Source organism: Lactuca serriola, chromosome 2, assembly GCF_051521515.1.
Source record: "Lactuca serriola cultivar US96UC23 chromosome 2, Lser_US96UC23_V15, whole genome shotgun sequence".
NCBI classification, from domain to species: Eukaryota; Viridiplantae; Streptophyta; class Magnoliopsida; order Asterales; family Asteraceae; genus Lactuca; species Lactuca serriola.
The window spans coordinates 123,782,129-123,802,755 of NC_136409.1; the positions used below are offsets into that span (position 1 = coordinate 123,782,129).

The 20,627-nt window shown below is 37.3% G+C and overlaps 2 protein-coding genes across 2 annotated transcripts; one reads left to right on the forward strand and one right to left on the reverse strand.

Annotated features, from left to right (window-relative positions):
* Positions 1-372: 372 nt before the first annotated feature.
* Positions 373-4,179, reverse strand: LOC145086737 (uncharacterized). Its single transcript, XM_079024576.1, has 3 exons — positions 3,379-4,179; positions 839-2,778; positions 373-729 (listed from the first exon to the last, which is right to left on the reverse strand). The coding sequence occupies exons 1-2, from the start codon at positions 4,142-4,144 to the stop codon at positions 875-877; spliced, it is 2,670 nt and encodes an 889-aa protein (XP_078880702.1). The 5' UTR covers positions 4,145-4,179; the 3' UTR covers positions 373-729; positions 839-874.
* A 2,417-nt stretch (positions 4,180-6,596) lies between these two features.
* Positions 6,597-7,574, forward strand: LOC145089550 (uncharacterized). The gene is made up of 2 exons (XM_079027972.1): positions 6,597-6,758; positions 6,807-7,574. The coding sequence occupies exons 1-2, from the start codon at positions 6,597-6,599 to the stop codon at positions 7,572-7,574; spliced, it is 930 nt and encodes a 309-aa protein (XP_078884098.1).
* The last annotated feature ends 13,053 nt before the right edge of the window (positions 7,575-20,627 follow it).

The following is a 20,627-nucleotide window of genomic DNA, read 5'->3' on the forward strand; positions in this document are numbered from 1 at the left end:
GGTGGAAATCTTATCATTTTCAAATTTGAATAAAGGAAAATATTATTTTATTCATCAGTAATTATCCTTTAGAATTATCTATTAATTAGTAAAATAAGTTCTATAATTCTTTTAAGCATAATTATCTAGTTCCCACCGATTAATTCTTAAATATTAACTAAAAATTAATCAAATAACAATTAATTGCAATAAGTTCTAATTATTTATTGACACTCATTAAATAATAAATTAATTTCATATTTATTTATTTGTCCATGTTTTTATCTTGGGTCAATCGGGTAACCCATATAGGCTCATGTAATTAATTTTTGTTACCAATATTTTGTGCAGTGGTCATATATCCTATAATATAAGACTCCAAAAAAAAGGAAATGAGAAGATTAAATCAATAATATATAAATATAAAACAACCATCAGTTATCCATTTATACAATATAAATAAGAAACATGAAAAGAAAAATATTAAAGCCACAACACTCTTATCACCCTCTTCCGGCGATAACAAATTATATTTTTTTTACATTTCCAATATGTAACCCTTCGAGCTCTTTTTGAAGGATAGGATGACCCATAACGACGATGTAGAAAAGAAATGGCTGTAACAAAAAGATTGATGATGTGAAGTGCAATGTTTAAGACCTTATTACAATGGAATGGATGTGGATGAACAACTTTTTCAAACATCTCCTTGAGGAGCCTTCTTTATTAAACCCGAACTCATAATAAAACCTACATAAATAAATATGAATTTGTTATGGATGTTTCATAGAATTTAAATTTTGGTTATAGTGTTTGGAATGTTCCATGATATCAAAAAAGAAATAAAAAATATACTTACATGGTTGTATCTTTCAAACAACAAAGTTATCGGAGTCTAATAATTAGTTGGGGGTGGAGGAGAACCATAGATGTATACGGGCGGGTGAGATGATTTTACTGGTGGAGGGGGAGATATGTAGTGGTATGGAGGTGGTGGTGACTTAACTGGTGGTGGGGGTGATGTGTAATGGTATGGAGGTGGTGGAGATTTCACGGGTGGTGGAGGTGATGTGTAGTGGTATGGTGGAGGTGGGGACTTAACTGGTGGTGGGGGAGATGTGTAATGGTAAGGTGGAGGTGGGGATTTAACTGGTGGTGGAGGTGAAGTGTAGTGGTATGGTGGTGGTGGGGACTTGACTGGAGGTGGAGGTGAAGAGTAATGGTAAGGTGGCGGTGGTGATTTAACTGGTGGAGGAGGCGATGTGTAATGGTATGGTGGTGGTGGGGACTTAAATGGTGGTGGAGGTGAAGAGTAATGGTAAGGTGGTGGTGGTGATTTAACTGGTGGAGGAGGCGATGTGTAGTGGTATGGTGGTGGTGGGGACTTAGTTGGTGGTGGAGGTGAGGTGTAGTGGTATGGTGGTGGTGGGGACTTAACTGGTGGTGGTGGTGAGGTGTAATGGTATGGAGGAGGTGGAGATTTCACAGGTGGTGGAGGTGATGTATAATGGTAAGGTGGTGGTGGAGATTTAACTGGTGGTGGTGGTGATGTATAGTGGTATGGTGGTGGTGGTGACTTAATTGGTGGTGGAGGTGAGGTGTAGTGGTATGGGGGTGGTGGAGATTTCATAGGGGGTGGGGGTGATGTGTAGTGGTATGGTGGTGGTGGGGATTTTACCGGTGGAGGAGGTGAACTGTAGTGGTATGGTGGGGGTGGAGATTTCAACGGTGGTGGTGGTGATGAGTAATGGTAAGGTGGTGGAGGGGATTTTACGGGTGGGGGAGGTGAAGTGTAATGGTATGGTGGTGGTGGAGATTTCACGGGTGGGGGTGGTGAAGTGTAGTGATATGGTGGAGGAGGAGATTTCACTGGTGGCGGAGGTGATGTATAGTGGTATGGAGGAGGTGGTGACTTAACAGGAGGTGGAGGTGATGTGTAGTGGTATGGTGGTGGCGGAGATTTTAATGGTGGTGGAGGTGATGTGTAGTGATAAGGTGGGGGTGGTGACTTCACCGGTGGTGGTGGTGAAGTGTAATGGTATGGCGGTGGTGGAGATTTCACTGGTGGTGGTGGTGAAGTGTAATGGTAAGGTGGGGGTGGAGACTTAACTGGTGGTGGAGGCGATTTATAGTAGTATGGGGGAGGTGGTGATTTCTTAGGTGGTGGGGGTGATGTATAGTGGTACTTTGGAGGAGACTTCACTGGTGGTGGAGGGGAAGTGTAATGGTATGGTGGTGGTGGAGATTTAACCAGTGGGGGAGGAGATGTGTAATGGTATGGGGGAGGTGGTGATTTCTTGGGTGGTGGGGGTGATGTGTAGTGGTATGGAGGAGGTGGTGATTTCTTAGGGGGTGGGGGTGATGTATAGTGATATACTGGATGAGACTTAACGGGTGGAGGGGGAGACTTGTACAAGTACGTGGGTGGCGGTGGTGGTGGAGATTTGTAATAATATGGAGAAGGAGTGGGTTCTGGTTTTGGTTTTGGCTTCTCACAAAGAGTAGAAGGAGTCTTAGGAGCATATGCAAATGGTTTAGCCTCAAGGACAACCTCATAAGCATTTTTGGATTTGACCTTTAGCACGGCACCCTTCAAACCACCATGAAGATTTGTTGGAATATTACATTTGGTTCCTTTTGGTGCCATATGAAGCTTAGCGGTACAAGCTTTTGCTCCTCCATATTTAGAATAGTCCAAACCCTCAACAGTAATTGCATATTTGCCATTGATTTTAGTCTTTCCATATGCAAAAATTTCTTTCTGGCCAACAGCCTTGCAAGTAATTTCGACAACAGCACCTTTTTCAACACAAATAAAAAAAAATCAACTTTATGTATATTTTTTGGCCAACCTAGTTTTTGTAATACGCGGGTTACTATAAAATGAAAACATGTTATGCTATGCATGATATGACTTTGGGTTTAAATATTTAAATTAAATAAATATTATTAACTCTTATACAAAATAATCATAAATGTATAACTTATAATGTAGCCTTTCATAAAAAGAATATGTACATGGTATCTTTATTTTATTTTTTAGAAGTATTATAATTTATATGGTATAATAAGAAATCAATATATGATTATATGTCTTAACAAGTTAACTCAAAAATGAAATTTTAGAAAATTAAAGCTTCATTTTCTGAGAAATATACATATCTTTCATTTTGATGTTTTTTTTAATTTATTTTAAAATGCAAGATAGTAGACGAATAAAACCAAAAGATAAGATAAATATTTCTGAAAATTAATTGTCAATATGTTTATATGTATCGTTGGGTAAAAGCGATGTTGATAACCAGAAACATAGAACATGGGTCAACTATCAAAGCAAATGCATACACATCAATTCATATAAAAAACAGTTAAGGTAGTGCGAGAAACTAAAGTTTATACCTTTGAGGTGGTGCTTGGCGTGTGATTGGATTGGGTATTTCCAGTCATAGCAGCTGTAGCAGTAAACTTTGCCAACGACCTTTACGATGAGTTTCTTGTGGTGAGGGTAAGGTACTGGGTAGTAGGATTTTGGTGGTGGTGGAGAACTATAGTAATAGTGTGGGGGAGACTTTGTTGGTGGTGGTGGGGATTTGTAGTAGTAAGGTGGTGGTGGAGAATGCACCGGAGGAGGAGGAGACTTGTAGTAGTATGGTGGTGGGGGTGACTTAACTGGCGGTGGTGGAGACTTGTATAAATATGGCGGTGGTGGTGAATGCACCGGTGGAGGTGGAGACTTGTACAAATATGGTGGTGGTGGTGAATGCACCGGTGGAGGTGGAGACTTGTACAAATATGGTGGTGGTGGTGAATGTACCGGTGGTGGTGGGGACTTGTACAAATATGGCGGTGGCGGTGAATGCACCGGTGGTGGTGGGGACTTGTAAAGATATGGTGGTGGTGGTGAATGCACCGGTGGAGGTGGAGACTTGTACAAATATGTTGGTGGTGGAGAATGCACCGGTGGTGGTGGAGACTTGTATAAATATGGCGGTGGTGGTGAATGCACCGGTGGTGGTGGAGACTTATACATATACGGTGGTGGTGGTGAAGAATAGATATAAGGATCAGCCGAGACCGCTATAAGGTTCGCAACACCAAAGACAGTTAATGCTATGACTATAGGCCATAAAGGGACCCTGAACGGGACACCGGTGGTAACTCTCATGGTTCACCGTAAGTTAGAGAGGATAGGGTTGAGGGAGGAAGGTTATGTTTTTGGATGTAAACCTGCGAGGTATAAATAGCAAGTAACACCAAAAGAATATGCCTTTAATTTGTATATTAAAACACATGTCAACGCTTCCAAGACAACTAGGCCACATTCTTCTTTTTTTAAGCGCTCGTTCTCAAGAGTTACTCGGACAATTATTTGGGTTGACATTAAATTTATTTTATCTCAAGCTTAACTTTGAACTATTCAATAAACGAGCTTTTTATATATATATATATATATATATATATATATATATATATATATATATATATATATATATATATATATATATATATATATATATATATATATATATATTAGCCGTCTACCCGCATCAAGCAACGAATACTGATAGTTTTTTCAGAAATTAGTATTTAATCACATAGATCCAATAACCGGAGAAGCTAGCTTAAAACTTTGTTTAAGTAAAGGTATGTACAAGAAATTACTCATAGAAATGCAAAGTTAATCTTATTCTTCTGTATATTCTTGAAACACACCAGGTGATAAGCATCCTTTTGAAAGGTCTATAGCCTTTTTCCAATGTCAAATGACACCCACATGCAACCAAAAATTAAATAAAAAATCAAAAGCCCAAATTATCTAGTAATATAACCCATTTTTATATTTGTAATTTTGAATGGCGACTGGCTTCGTTTTCACAATGTCGACTCGTTTCCTTTCATCGAATAATTTTATTTATGTGAATAATTTTCTACTGTAAACATGTCATTTCCAAAATAACCCATAATATATTGACAAATATCATTTGCTGTTTTTTGGTTTAGGGTTTAAATGGTGTATTCAATCGTGTATATTAGTTTGTTGGACAAATAGTGTTTTTTCAACCAATATTTTAAATATTAGTGTTATTACATGGTTTTGTGTTTCGAACAAACTAAATACACAGATAAACAATTAGTCTAAAAACCACTGTATTTTACATAATATATTATCTTATTCTTTATATTGCACATCGTTAAAAATACATCCAGCAATGCTTTCAAAATGATATATGTAGCAGTTATTTTTATAATTGACTCTATCCGATATATATTTTCATGTAAAGTGTTACTTGTAACAGCTTTAAAGTAACACCTAAATTTGCATCTTTAATATAGAATGTGTAATATAACAAAGTCCTTTTTTCTAATTAACATATATAATGGAGGTAACATAATAGGTCAAGTATTATTGGGGAATTTGATATTCAATATTAATATTAAAACACATATTTAATATTTTATTGTTTCCAACATATTTAAGAGATTTTTAATATAGTTGTTATAAATAATACAATTTTTTATTATATCTTTGATTAATTAAAATAGTACTATTTAATGATAAATATATAAAATAGAATCTTATAATATGAAAGTAATAATTTGAATATTTTGTATAATAAAAAGAAAGTGCAATGAAACTAATTAGGTTTCATCAAACACGTTACGATGGATGTCTATTACTCCCAGTAAGTATGCACACATATATCAAGATATTATATAAAATTTAACAGACGTATTGTTATTTTGGCAAAAAAAAAAAGGAAAAAAACTTAAGAATTAAACCAATATATAAAGACTGTGATATCAATAGTTTTAGATGTAAAATCTGATTATACTATTTAAAACAAATGGTACGTACATATACAATGAATGAGAGAAATTGCAGGAGAAAAATAATGCTTTACAACAAACTCTAATTGACCCGGTATAACAATTTGAATTTAAATGAAATACAACAATTAAATTGACGGTATCACTTAACATTCCCCCGCAAGATTGACGAGCGGGAAGCAAGACCAATCTTGGAATTTAGCAGCTGAAAGCGAGGTTTTACTAATGGTTTTACGTCCGCTAATTGATCGTCCCCAGAAACTGTTAGGTTAATTCTAGTTTATAGCCGTTGAGCTGATATGGTCCTCTAAAGACATTCTAGTTTATAGCCGTTGAGCTGATATGGTCCTCTAAAGACATTCTAGTTTATAGCCGTTGAGCTGATATGGTCCTCTAAAGACCATGTCTTTAGGAGAATAAAGTGGCATGTGGCCACACCCATTAATGCATCTGTTGATGCAAGTTTCTCGGAAGTTTTGTTAGCAGCTAGTAGTATTTTAGTCTTCCTTGTAATCAGTTTTAAAAGCAGAAGAAATACAGAATCAGTTTTGTGTTCTAAATTCTCTCTTTCTCGTTTATAACTTACTGTGTGAGTGTGTGTGTTTGTTGTGAATCCACAAGATCCCAAAGGCCCAATTCCAACAGTTGGTATCAGAGCTTTTGGGTTCACAATATTGGTGTGAGCTTTACCAATGGCACTCATACAATCAAAAGAGAACGGGAATGGAGGTGTACCACTCCACTACCCGATGTTGTCACCCACAAACTACTCAACATGAGCAATAAAGATGGAGGCGATAATGGATGCCCAGGGAGTATGGGAATCCATCGAGCACCGAGTTGGCGCGGCTATTGATGAAAAGAAAAGTAAGAAGGCTCGAGCATTCATATTCCAAGCGTTACCTGATGATGTGATTCTTCAAGTTGAACAGAAGAAGACGGCAAAAGAAGTATAGGATTCGTTGAAAACTCGTTATTTGGGTGTCAATCGGGTTCAGAAGGCAAGAAAGCATGCACTCAAGAGTCAGTTTGACTCTTTAAGATTGAAGGAAGGAGAAATGATCGATGAATTTGCAGGGAAAATAAGTGGGATAAGCTCCAGTTATGTAAGCCTTGGTGAGAGCCTAGCCAATGGAGTGTTGGTTAGAAAACTACTTGATTCTGTCCCAGACAAATACCTGCAACTCGTTGCCTCCATTGAGCAATATGCCGATGTAGACGACATGCCGTTCGAAGAGGCCATTGGAAGACTCAAAGCTTATGAATCCCGCTTGAAGCTTCGATCTGATAATGCAACCACAGAAGCAAGTCTGATGCTGACCCAATCACAGGGACAAAATGGTCAGAAAACTCCCGGAAAGAACTCAGGAGGAAGAGGTCGAGGCTCATCCCAAAATGATCGAGGGGGTAGAAATGGAGGTCGAGGAAGAGGCAGTTGGCGAGGCAGAGGTGGCCGGGGTGGCAACCCTTCACGAGATAACAACCAAGACCGTTGGAAGAATCGAGACAAGAAACACATCAAGTGTTTTAACTGTGATGATTTTGGTCATTTTAAATCAGAATGCCCTAAACCAAAACGTACAGAAGGGAATGTGAATCTCACTCAAGCACAAGAAGATGAGACAACCTTGTTAACAATGTATGGAGAAAGAGAAGAAGAAGTGGTACTTTTAAACGGAGATAAAGTATTTCCGGGCAACCACGGAAACGAAAGGTATACATGGTACCTAGACAATGGTGCCAGCCACCATATGATAGGGAGCTGAGCTACTTTGCGGAGCTAGACGAAAACATCACGAGTCAAGTGTCGTTCGGAGATGGATCCAAAGTCCAAATAAAAGGAAAATGGACGATGTTACTTAACTGCAAGAACAAAGAACAATTGATCATTGCAGATGTTTACTACATTCCAGCTCTCCATAGTAACATTCTCAGTTTGGGCCAGATGACAGAAGAAGGATATGACATCCAAATGAAAGAAAATTTTCTGAAGGTGCATGACAAATACGATAGACTCGTGATGAAGGTACAACGTTCATATAATCGCATGTACAAGATCGTGTTGTACACAACCCAACCCGTTTGCCTTCATGCGAAACTAGATGATAATGCTTGGCTTTGGCATGCACGCCTAGCGCATGTCAACTTCCGTCTCCTAGAATCCATGGTAGAAAAAGAGAGGGTATGTGGAGTCCCAAAAATAAAGCACCCAGCACAAGTCTGTGAAGGGTTCCTTGTAGGCAAGCAAACCCGACAGGCATTCCTACAAGAATCTCAATGGCAAGCAAGCACTCCATAAGAGCTTGTGCATGCTGATCTTTGTGGCCCAATATCACCACAGACGATAGCAGGTAACAAATACTTTCTACTTCTAGTAGATGATTACAGCAGGTATATGTGGGTATCTATGTTAAGACAAAAGGATGAAGCATTTGAAGCCTTCAAGAATTTCAAAGTTCAAGTGGAAAATGAAACCCGGTACAAGCTAAAGGGTCTACGTACAGATCGTGGTGGTGAATTCATGTCAAAAGAATTCATGGAATATTGCAACAAGAAAGGTATAAGGCGACAATTGACCGCTCCATACTCCCCTCAGCAAAACGGAGTAGTGGAGCGGCGTAATCAAACCATTCTTGGAGCCATAAGGTCGCTGTTAAAGGCAATGGAGGTACCAGAGATGTTTTGGGGAGAAGCAGTGCGCCATTCTATTTAGATTTTGAACCGGGTTCCAACGAAAGGGGTGAAGAATAAAAGCCCATATGAGGCTCTGCATGGGAAGAAACCAACGTTGGATCACTTTAGGGTTTTTGGGTGTGTGGCCCACGCAAAAAGACCAACAAATAAATTCTCCAAGTTGAGTGATCGTAGCATTGCTCTTGTGTATCTCAACAATGAACCTGGGAGTAAGGCTTTTAGACTATACAGTCCAAGTGAAAAGAGAAAGTACGTAGCTAGAGATGTTGTTTTCGATGAAGCCACGAAGTGGAAATGGGCTGGGAATCAAGATGAAACCCATGTGTTTGGTTAAGATTGGGTCAGGTTTCCAAATGAAATCCCATATGTTGAAGACGGAGAGAACCATGTGCAAGCCCAGGATGCAGAAGCCCATGATGGAGATGGAAGCCCGAGTCCTCATTACGACTCGTTGAACTCAACACCACCACATACGCCCATTTCTCAAGATAACTATACTTCAAGCACACCAACGCCCCATGGATCTAATACAACATCCATGTCATCTGATCCAAGACCAAGCAGATCGACATATGATGATACACCAGTTAGGGGTTTTCGAAAACTGAGTGATGTGATTAATCGATGTACTCAGTTAGAAGATGAAGATGAAGAACTTATGTTTGCAGGAGAAGAACCCACTACGTACCTGGAAGCCGCAAACGATCCGGTTTGGAGAGAACCCATGAAGAAAGAGATTGATTCCATCATAAAAAACGATACATGGGAATTGACTAGTCTCCCCAAGGATCACAAACCCATCGGATTGAAATGGGTTTACAAAGTAAAGAAAGATGCAAAAGGAAAGCTTGTCAAGCACAAGGCCAGGGTGGTTGCAAAAGGTTATGTGTAAAAGAAAGGTGTTCACTTTGAAGAGGCTTTTACACCGGTGGCTAGATTAGAAACGGTGAGGATAATCTTAGCATTGGCAGCAACCGAAGGCTGGAAGGTTCATCATTTAGACGTAAAGTCCACTTTCATTAATGGGGTATTACATGAAGAGGTGTACGTGACTCAACCAGATGGGTTTGTCATAAAAGGGAAGGAACACATGGTGTATAGACTAAAGAAAGCTCTTTATGGGCTTCGCCAAGCCCCTAGAGCATGGAATGAACGACTAGATAAAGTTCTGAAAGATATGGGTTTTTCCTATTGCCCCCTGGAGTATGGCGTGTACAAGATTCAGAGGGCAAGTACAAACTTGTTAGTTGGTGTGTACGTGGATGAGCTGATAGTAACAGGATCAAGTAACGGGTTAATTGATACCTTCAAGAAACAGATGAAGAATGTGTTTGATATGAGTGACCTGGGTTTGTTGACCTACTATCTAGGGATCAAAGTAACACAAAAGGAAGGATGTATCACAGTCAGTCAAGTTGGGTATGCTGAAAAGGTGTTACAAATGGCAGGGATGGGGGGTTGTAATCCCACCAAATATCCCATGGAACCTAGATCGAGTTTCAGGAAAGATGGAGAAGGTGAACCAGTAAATGCCACAGACTATAGAAGACTCATTGGAAGTTTAAGGTATTTAACTCACACTAGACCTAATCTTAGCTACTTTGTGGGTGTCATGAGTAGATACATGGAAGCTCCAAAACTGTGTCACCTTAATGCTTTAAAAAAAATACTAAGGTATGTTAAAGGCACAAAGGACTTTGGACTTGTATACAAGACAGGTGGAGATAAGAAGATAGTGGGTTTTAGTGACAACAGCCATGGAACGGATTTAGATGATAGGAAGGGTACAACAGGAACCATTTTTTTCTTGTCTGGAAAAGCTGTCACCTGGTCTTCACAAAAACAGCAAACAGTGGCACTGTCTTCATACTAAGCTGAGTTCATGGCAACAACAGAAGCTGCATGTCAAGCACTGTGGTTGAGAAGTTTAATAAAAGAGTTGACAGGGTGGAAGGAAGAAGCAGTCAAACTTTTTGTAGATAACAAGTCGGCCATAGCCTTAATGGAGAACCCCGATTTCCATGGTAGGAGTAAGCATATTGATACCAAGTTCCATTTCATACGGGGTATGTTGAAAGAAAGGAGATACAAGTGAAGCATGTAAGCGAAGAAGAACAGAGGGTAGACCCTCTAACAAAAGCTTTGCCACGTGTGACATTTGCAAAGATGAGAAACTTGATTGGAGTTGAAAGCATTATAGTTTAAACTCAAAATTAAGGGGGGAAATATGTTAGGTTAATTCTAGTTTATAGCCGTTGGAGGCTCAGTTAAATAAAGCTGATATGGTCCTCTAAAAACCATGTCTTTAAGAGAATTAAGTGGCATGTGGCCACACCCATTAATGCATATGTTGATGCTAGTTTCTCGGAAGTTTTGTTAGCAGCTAGTAGTATTTTAGTCTCCCCTGTAATCAGTTTTAAAAGCAGAAGAAATACAGAACCAGAACCAGTTTTGTGTTCTAAATTCTCTCTTTCTCGTTTATAACTTACTGTGTGAGTGTGTGTGTTTGTTTTGAATCCACAAGATCCCAAAGGCCCAATTCCAATAGAAACATGTATAATCAGAACCAAGCTCCACTTTTTCACGTACAAAATGAAAATCTAAAGCTAGATGTTTCATTCGAGAGTGAAAAACCGGATTTGTGGAGTATGTGGTAGCACTTAAATTATCACAATAGATGGTGGGAGCCGTAGAGAGATGATAACCGAGCTCTTGAAGAAGATTTGCAAGCCATTGAACCTCGGTTGTGGCAGATGCGACCGCTCGAAATTCAGCCTCTGTTGTGCTTCGGGTTAAAGTACTTTGGCGTTTTGAGCTCCATCCTATAGGGTTAGAACCAAGAAAAACTATATAACCAGTGGTGCTTCAATAAGTGTTTTTGTCATCCGACCAGTGCTGAAAGGTAGGAGCATGCATAAATTGAGAAATCTTATTCACTATAAAAGCAACATCCGGCCTAGTAAGTGAGGGATGTTGCAGCTCGGGAGAGGGATATGTAGGGGCGCCGGTAAGAATGAGATTTTCAGAGTAGGTAATACGGGTGGAAATGGGTCGACAATCACTCATTTGTGCCTTTTTGAGAACATCAGTTATATATTTTTGTTGAGAGAGAAGAAGACCATGGGAATGTAGAATGCATTCAACGGCAAGAAAGTATGAAAGAGGACCTAGGTCTTTGAGAGAAAATTTTGTAGATAAGAGATTATTAAAGCGAGTGACTAAAGGAGTAGAGGGATCGGTGACAATAATATCATCAACATAGACTATATGTAGATGGGGAAAGAATCAACCATGAGGGTGAAGAGAGAGGAGTCGGAAATACTTGGTTTGAAACGATGAGATAAGAGATAAGTTTTTAGCTCGTCATACCAAGCTCGAGAGGCTTGTTTTAGACCATAAATGGCCTTGTTTAATTTACAGACGTGGGAAGGGAAGGCAGGTCAATGAAGCTGGGTGGTTGGGCCATATACACGTCTTCATTGAGGGTGCCTTGCAAGAAGGCGTTGTTGATATCAAGTTGATGAAGAATCCAGTTTTAGGAAACAACAAGAATGAGAATTAAACGAAGAGTTGCTAGTTTGAGAACAGGACTGAAGGTTTCATAATAGTCAGTGCCTGGGTGTTGGGTGAAGCCCTTAGCAACAAGGCCAACTTTTAAACGATCGACTAAACCGTCGGGATTATAGTTGGTTCGATATACCCATTTGTAACCAACAAGATTATGAGCATTTATAGATGGAACTAATGTCCAGGTTTGGTTGTGTTGAAGTGCATCGAACTCAAGTTGAAAGGCGGCATGCAAAGAAGGGTGTTTAAGAGCATGAGCAATGGTAGGGGGTTCAGTAGTTGGATTTAAAGAGAGAGTGTGAAGTTGGTAATAAGAATTATGATATTTAGAGTTGGGTTTTGGATTTTGACATGTGTTTGGTTTGGGTGGGGGTGGAGTGGTGGGCTGAGTGGTGGATGTAGATGAGGTAGATGAAGTATTTGATGATGGAGTAGAGGATATAGGCACTGTGGAATCATTGGGAGTGGAATTAGAGGTTGAGGAGATAGGTGGGGTCATGGTTAAGTTAGAGGGAGAGTTTGAGGAGTGAGATTGAGGAGTAATTGAAATAGAAAAAGGGGCCCAAACCTCTAAGTTTGGAGGTTCGGTTTGGTGTGTTAAGTTTGCCATTTTAGAAAAAAGGGAAAATATTTTCAATGATGGTAACATGACGAGAAGTGTATATTTTGTAAGAAATGGGATCGAGGGAGTAGTAGGAAATTTGAATGGGAGAATAACCAACAAAAATATAAGGTGTGGAACGTTGATGGAGTTTGTGAGGAGAGTATGGTCGTAACCAAGTGTAGCATAAGCAGCCAAAAGAACAGAGTTTATGATAGTTGGGATGTGTTTGAAATAAGGTGAAATAGGGAGATTGGTTATCTAAGGTTGGGGTAGGAAGTCAGTGGATAAGGTAGGCAGCGGTGGTGAATGCTAGCGGCCAAAATGTGAGTGGAAGCATGGCATGAGAAAGCAAGGAAAGACCAGTTTCGACGATATGTTGATGTCATCTTTCGGCATAACCATTGTGTTGAGGAGTGTGAGATGGACTGGTGAGATGAGAAATTTCATAAGAACTGAAATGAGAGGTGAGTTTGATGAATTCTCCACCATTATCAGAGAAGAAACGTTTAATTTTAGTGTTGAAAAAATTTTCAACAAGTTTTTGAAATCTGATAAAGACATTGAAGGAATCAGAATTATTTTTGAGAGAGTAAAGCCATATATATTTGGTGTGATGACCAACAAATATTATATAGTATTTAGTTGTCAAAAGATGTTAAAGGTGAACCCAAACATATGAAAATATTAAGTCAAGAGGAGAAGTAGACGTAAGAGACGAATTTGCAAAAGGAAGTTGATGACTTTTATTAATATTGCATGCATTACAATAAAGAGGACAATTGGAACTAAAAGAAATATGAGAAGATAAAAGCTTGAAAACTTTATTATATGGGTGTCCAATCTGATGATGCCAGGTAGTGAAATCGGATTTATGCATGGTATAGACTGTGGGTGAGGCTGGTACACGTCTTGAGCGAAGCTCATACATGCCCTTAGTTGTCGTTCCCTGGAGAAGTTTGATTTTGGTTGCTCGATCCTTAAGAACAAAAACAAAAGAGTATAATTTCATGAGAAGAGTGTTATTAAGGAAAAGACGTGAAATAGAGATTATATTTTTGGCTAAGGTAGGAACACACAATTCATTTTTAAGAATAATGGATTTGTGTGTGGTGTAAAGTAAAAGACAACCAGTATGATTGATTTGAAGACCTGATCCGTTACTTATTACGAGCTCTTCCGTTCTGTTATACCATGCGTGGAACGAGAGGTTGTTAAGGTCGGTGGTGACATGATGTGATGCGCCACTGTCAAAGATCCAACTAGCTTGATATGGAGCAGAAGCTAGGCCCATGGTGTTGACTTGAGCATTTTTTTTCTACATATTATACTCACAAGGTGGAGGAATGATCTTGGGATGCATCTTCTTGAACGATTGATAATGTGTGAGAGAATGCCCTTTTTTATGGCACTTGCCAATGAAAGGTTTTGAACCTGCATTAGAATGGGCATTAGAATTGTGAGTAGGCAATATGCCTTGTCCAGATAAGGAGAACTATTGTAATGGGCAAAAAACACGTTTTGGTTCTTTGGCAGCTAAGAACGATGACCGGAACCTTGCCGATGGTTGGTGAAGTTCAGTGACCTGATTTTGTTGGGCCAGAGATAGCTCGTGATTGATTAGTTTATCATGTAATTCGTTGAATGATATTAAGGTATCTCTAGCATGAATCACATCAAGTAGGGGTTTGTATTGATCGATACCATCAAGAATGGTGTCAATGATGTCTTCATTAAAGACTCTACCCTTTGCAAAACTAAGCAAGGGCTTAGGGCCCCCAATTCTAAAGCTTTTTCTGTTATATAGAGCTTGACCTGGGGTAAAAACGCTGGTTTATAAAACTAAGGGTGTCAAGTTCGAAACTATTTGCTTATTTAAAGGGCTCCAAATTTTTTGTTTTCTTAGAGCCCCCAAATTAGTTGAGTCACCCCTGCTTCATTTTCCATCTTTTTTCCTAGGATTGCAAATTCATCAGTGATAGTTTTGATCTGTCGCATGTAGTCAGAAACAGATTGGGTTGGGAGTTTTGTAGTTTGTGTCAGCCGATGTTTTAGCTGTTTTATGTGACCATGACATGGAGAGGCATAGGTTTTCTCCATGATTTCCCAAGCATCATAAGAAGAATCAGCACCTTGGATTATAGGGACTATTGTTTCAGAGACACTGCCAACAAGAACACCAAAGATCAACCTGTCTTGTCGGAACCATTATGGATAGTCATCGTGAGGAACTTGTTTTCCGTCGGTATTAACAGTGGGTGACGACTTGGGGTGAGAGCCATCCAGAAATTTGAAGACATCAAGACCATAGACCAGCGCCTGAACTTGAGTTTTCCGGACTAGGAAATTGGATGAGTTCAATTTTAGGGTTGTAGGGAAAGCTATAACTGCAAGGTTTTTCATGGATGGGTTAACCAAAAAAGAAGAGTGGTTTGACATTTTGATCGGAGATTTTGGATGAACTGGGGATGAAGACTGAGAACTTGGAGAAGAGGTATGTGAGCCTTGCTCTGATACCATATATGATTTTTGTATAAAAGGTTAATATTTGGTCCATTGGTTATACTTTTTCAACATATTATGTATAAGTTTAACACCTACTTCTATATAAAAGATTAAGTATTGTGTTACAAAACAAGCTGGTGTTCTCTTAGCCCAAATAACCAGCTTGGCTCCTTCTAAAATCAATGTGGACTAGCCCATTTGGTAAAAGTTTTTGCCTTTTAGATTGAAGATTCCAGATGTTAATGGTTTCGCGATTGTAACTTCTTTCATATGCTTTCATGTAGTAGCTGCTAACTAGTAACCCCGTCGTAATAAAAAAAATATTATGTTATAAAAAGTATTTGATTCTTAGATAGTTAATATTTACTAATTCTTATTCTTATTTTATCAATTTTCCTTGTATATATATATATATATATATATATATATATATATATATATATATATATATATATATATATAGAGAGAGAGAGAGAGAGAGAGAGAGAGAGAGATGAGGGTTCAATTGAAAAAAAAGGTTGAGAATTAGGGAATCATTTTTAGCCACACATTTATTTTGCCACAAAATACTTTGGCATACCGGCAGAAATGGATAACGGATAAATATGAGTTTTCAATCAAACATGTTTCCTCAAACTATGCTAATCATTATCTTAAAATACCAAAAAACATATTTTTTTGTTTTTTGTTTTTTTATTTTTAGAAAGCTATTTTTGTCGAAAAATTATTTTAAATATATCAAAATTCATAATTTTTTATTCTCTATAAATAGACTTTCATATTGATATAGTTTTAAGATAAAATAAAAAATTTAATTTTTTATAGTTTCAACTATCGTTATTCATAAGTAAATAAAAACCCATCAGATTTTTATTACAGTATATTCATTATTCACTAATCAATAAAACGTATGCTTAACTTTTTTTTTATAGTTTGATTATCGTTCATATATGAATATAGCACGTAATAAAGTTTTCTTACTTAAAATATATTTTTTACATCATCTTTCGTCATATATTATATTTATATATGAATAAAACGTGTATTAGTTGTCGTCATATTTTATATTCATATATAAATAAAACATTTATTAGATGTTTGTTACAGTTAATTTCCTATTCATATATGAATAAGTAGTATAAATGATACTTAAACTCTAAAAAAATCAATCATATTTTTTTATTTATAAGTGAATAACGAATGTACTGTAGTAAAAATCTGATGAATTTTTATTCATTTATGAATAACGATAACTGAAACCATAAAAAAAAAATTAATTTATCTTAAAACTATATCAATATGGATGTCTATTATAGAGAATAAAAAATTATGAATTTTTATATATTTAAAATTATTTTACGATAAAAATAGCTCCTTAAAAATTATAAAAAAAAAAAAAAAAAATCTATGTTTTTGTATATATTAAGGTAAAGATTAGAATAGTTAAAGGAAACATGTTTTGTTGGAAAATACATTTTTATTCCTTTCCCATTCAATGAAGGTTTTTACGGCAAAAATAAATGAGTTGCTGAGCATGATTCCCCATTCTTAACAATTTTTATTTTCTCAATTAAACCTATCTCTCTATCTATATATCTCCATCTCTCTCTCTCTCTCTCTCTCTCTCTCTCTCTATATATATATATATATATATATATATATATATATATATATATATATATATATATATATACAAGTGTTGCAAATATCCCGACTAGACCCCGATTAATCACTGATTAATCCCTAGACGCTCCACGACCTATTAGAGGGTGTCGAATGATTAATCATTGCCTACAATATGAGTGAAGCATTAGAAAATGATGAAATTTTAATACTCTAAAGAAATTCTTACTCAATAGAAACCATTTGAGGAATGGGTATTATTGTATTAATCATACTAACCTATTTTATTATGATATTAGTGGTACTTACGAAACTTTTATGATATTAGTCATATTTAATTTTTGAAAATTTAACGAATTAGCAATTAATGGTCCCCGATTAATCCCTTAACCCCAGTCCACCGACTAGCTAGTGTCGAGCGAGTTTTACAACCTTCATATATATATATATATATATATATATATATATATATATATATATATATATATATATATATATGTATATATATATATATATGTATGTATGTATATATATATATATATATGTATATATATATATATGTATGTATGTATATATATATATATATGTATATATATATATATATATATATATATATATATCGAAGAGTCTAATTAATGGTTTGGGCTAGGCTAATCAATGTATAAGTCTTATTGAGTCATTAGCATGTAATAGAGGTGTTGTTGGTGAGTTTACGGCCAGAGGTAGTTTACGGCCGTAAACCTGTTTACGCCCAGAACATTTCCCCTATATATATTGAGTGTCTGAGTCTGTTGTAGTTGTTGATGTTTTCATTGCTGTTTACGGCCATTAGTGTGTCCAAGTTATACCTGACATTTTTGTGATATAAACATGTGCAAGGCTTGGTTCAATCTTCTTCTACTCCATTCTTTCATTGTTGATTGTTAGATTGCTTGATCACTGGATAAGATCCTTGTTTCTAGGAACTTACATTTGGTATCAAAGCAAATCCGGTGTCAAATCATCTTTCAATCACGTTTTCGGTCAAAGGAGCATTGTTTCATCACTGTTCGAGGCTTGTTTTGGTGTTTTCGTGGCAAAAGGGAATCAAATCTGCTTAAAGCTCGCATTTTCATCAAGAATTGTGTATTTACAGTCAAAAGTTCACAGTCGTAAACTCCTATTTACGGCCGCAATATAGCATTTTTCAACAACCGAATACTTTGTTCTCGGCCGCAAACCTCATTCACGACCGTAAACTAAGTATCTCTATTAACCGTAATCAGGCAACCGTAAACTTGACCGGAAACTTCAAACTCCTTTCAAACCGCAAACCTGACCTGACCGTAAACTCCAGTTTACAGCCGTAATCATCTGACCTTAAACTGTGTGTTTGACCTTTTAGTTTATTTTTCATATCATTTTCAATTAAAAATAACAAAAACAAAAAAATGGAATCTCAAACCACATTTTCTCATCAAGAACCAGATGTTATCATGGGTACCACCTCACACATTCCTATACTATTATCTGCTAAGGGATTTCCAGAATGGAAATACCGCATAGAGAAATATATCAAAAGGAAAGACTTCAAAATTTGGAGAAGTATTTTAAGAGGACCAATTCGTATCACTACAACACTCAAAGATGAAATAGTTGTTGAGATACCGATTGAGCATTACACCGATGAAGACTTCGAAAAGATTGAAGAGTAAGAAAGGGAACTAGCTACCCTCACAATGGCATTGTCCCCTGAGATTGCACAAGCATTCAGAGAATACCCTTCAGCAAAGGCTCTGTGGGAAGCTTTAATTGAAGTATATGAAGGGAATGAGGATATGAAACAAAGCCGTCAAGACATGCTGAGACAGAAGTTCAATATGTTTAATCACATTATTGGAGAATCTTTGGAAGCTCAATTGCAACGCTTTATCACACTCACCACTAAAATGAGTTCTGTTGAGGTTTCAGTGCCAAGATCAGAAGTCAACAAGAAGTTTCTTAATTCTCTCCCAAAGACATGGGATGTGAATGTTGTTGTCATCAAGAAAACCAAGAATCTCAATTTACTTAGTTTGGCTGAACTCACGAACATTATTAATGCTTGTGATTTGGATGAAAAACAAAGAGAGATCAACCATGTTAACTCATATTCTTCTTCCAATCTCGGGAGTCAATCAAACAATGCTTTCTCATCCTTTACTATTCCTTAAGTTCCACCTTGTGCTACTCCTCAGTCATATTTTGCTGCTCAATCATCATTTGCTATTCCCCAATCTTATCACCAAGTTGCTTCATCTTCAAAGACAAGTGTTCCAGTTTCTGCACAAATTTCTGTTTCCAAAGAAAATGAAGAAAACCTGGCTCTTGCAACTAGTTTGGTTAACTGTTATAATGCCTTTGTGGCTGGTGAACTGCCCCCTCAATTGTCATTTGCTGATTTAGACCAAATCTATCCAGAAGATGTTAAAGAGATGGACATAACATGGCAAATTGCCATGGCAGTGTTGAGAGCTAAACAATTCTCCAAAAGGCCAGGCAAAAATAACCGGGGGATGAATGTAGAAAAGAAAGTTGGGTTCAACAAAGGCAAACTCCGCTGTTTCAATTCCCATGAACCAGGTCATTTTGCTCGAGAATGTCACAAGCCTAATAGAGAGAGAAAAATGAAAGAACAATGATGTCGGTAAATAACAACAGGGGAGCCACCATCAACAATCAGACCGCAAATCTTGCGATGGTGGGTCAATTATTTGACTGGGAGAATCAGATTCAAGCTCTGAATATTTCAAGACCTGAAAATGCTCATCTCACCCAAATCAATGAGGTTGTTGAAGGAGAAGCTGAAACAGACCCAGAAGCAGAAATGATGGAACTCCAATTCGCATTCATGGTTCAAACCACGCCAGAGCCTGCAAAATCGGAGGTTAGTGAAACTGCTTGTTCCCAATCTTGTATTAAGACTGTCAATTTTTTGTGTGATAAAATTAAGTTGATTAAAAGAGAAAATGAGGATCTAAAATATGAGAGATATACTATTAGAAAAGAACAAAAACCATTAAGAGAAAAATCAGAGGCCAAAACTATGGACTTCAGGAAATTGCAAGAAGATTACAGAAACAAGTGTGTAAACTATGATCACACTAAAAGCAAACTTGCTGCTATAAATGCAGAACCTGACACATTGAAAATTTGTTTTAAAAATGCTGATTTTAATTTTAAGAAGTTCGATGTGTCAAGTGAAAATGTTGCAAAAATAATTGAAGAACAAATTCAGTGGAGAGACCAAAAGCAAGTAGGAATAGGATATGACAGTGTGCCACCTCCTTTTAATCACAACTATAACCCACCCCTTTAGACCAATGAGGAAGAAATGCCTGCTCAGTATAGGCAAACCCCTGCTCCAGCTTCAGTTAAGACTGAACAATCAGGGCCAACTAAGGGTGTTGAGATGAAAGATACTAATGTTTCTACTTCCTGTGCAGGTAAAACAGTGGAGGATGAGAACAAGGAGAAAACTATTGGACAATCCAATAACTCCTTGAACTCTAAATCTGTAGCTTCGAATTCTGTTGCTTCTAATTCTGTTACTCCTAACAAGCCTGTTGTTGAGAAATACTGGCCACCAAAACAAGCAACGCAGACTGCTTGCTGCAAGTGTGCATGTGGGAACTGTTGGATAAGGTGTCTAAGTCCATAACTTATTTGGAATATACTTGACCCGACCGACATGGTCCATTTGGGTTGCATCTCATCCAAACTATTTATGGATAATTTTATGAGAGTTATACACATATGTTTATTAATATATTATAAGTTATAATATATTAATATGAAGTTATGTTATTTA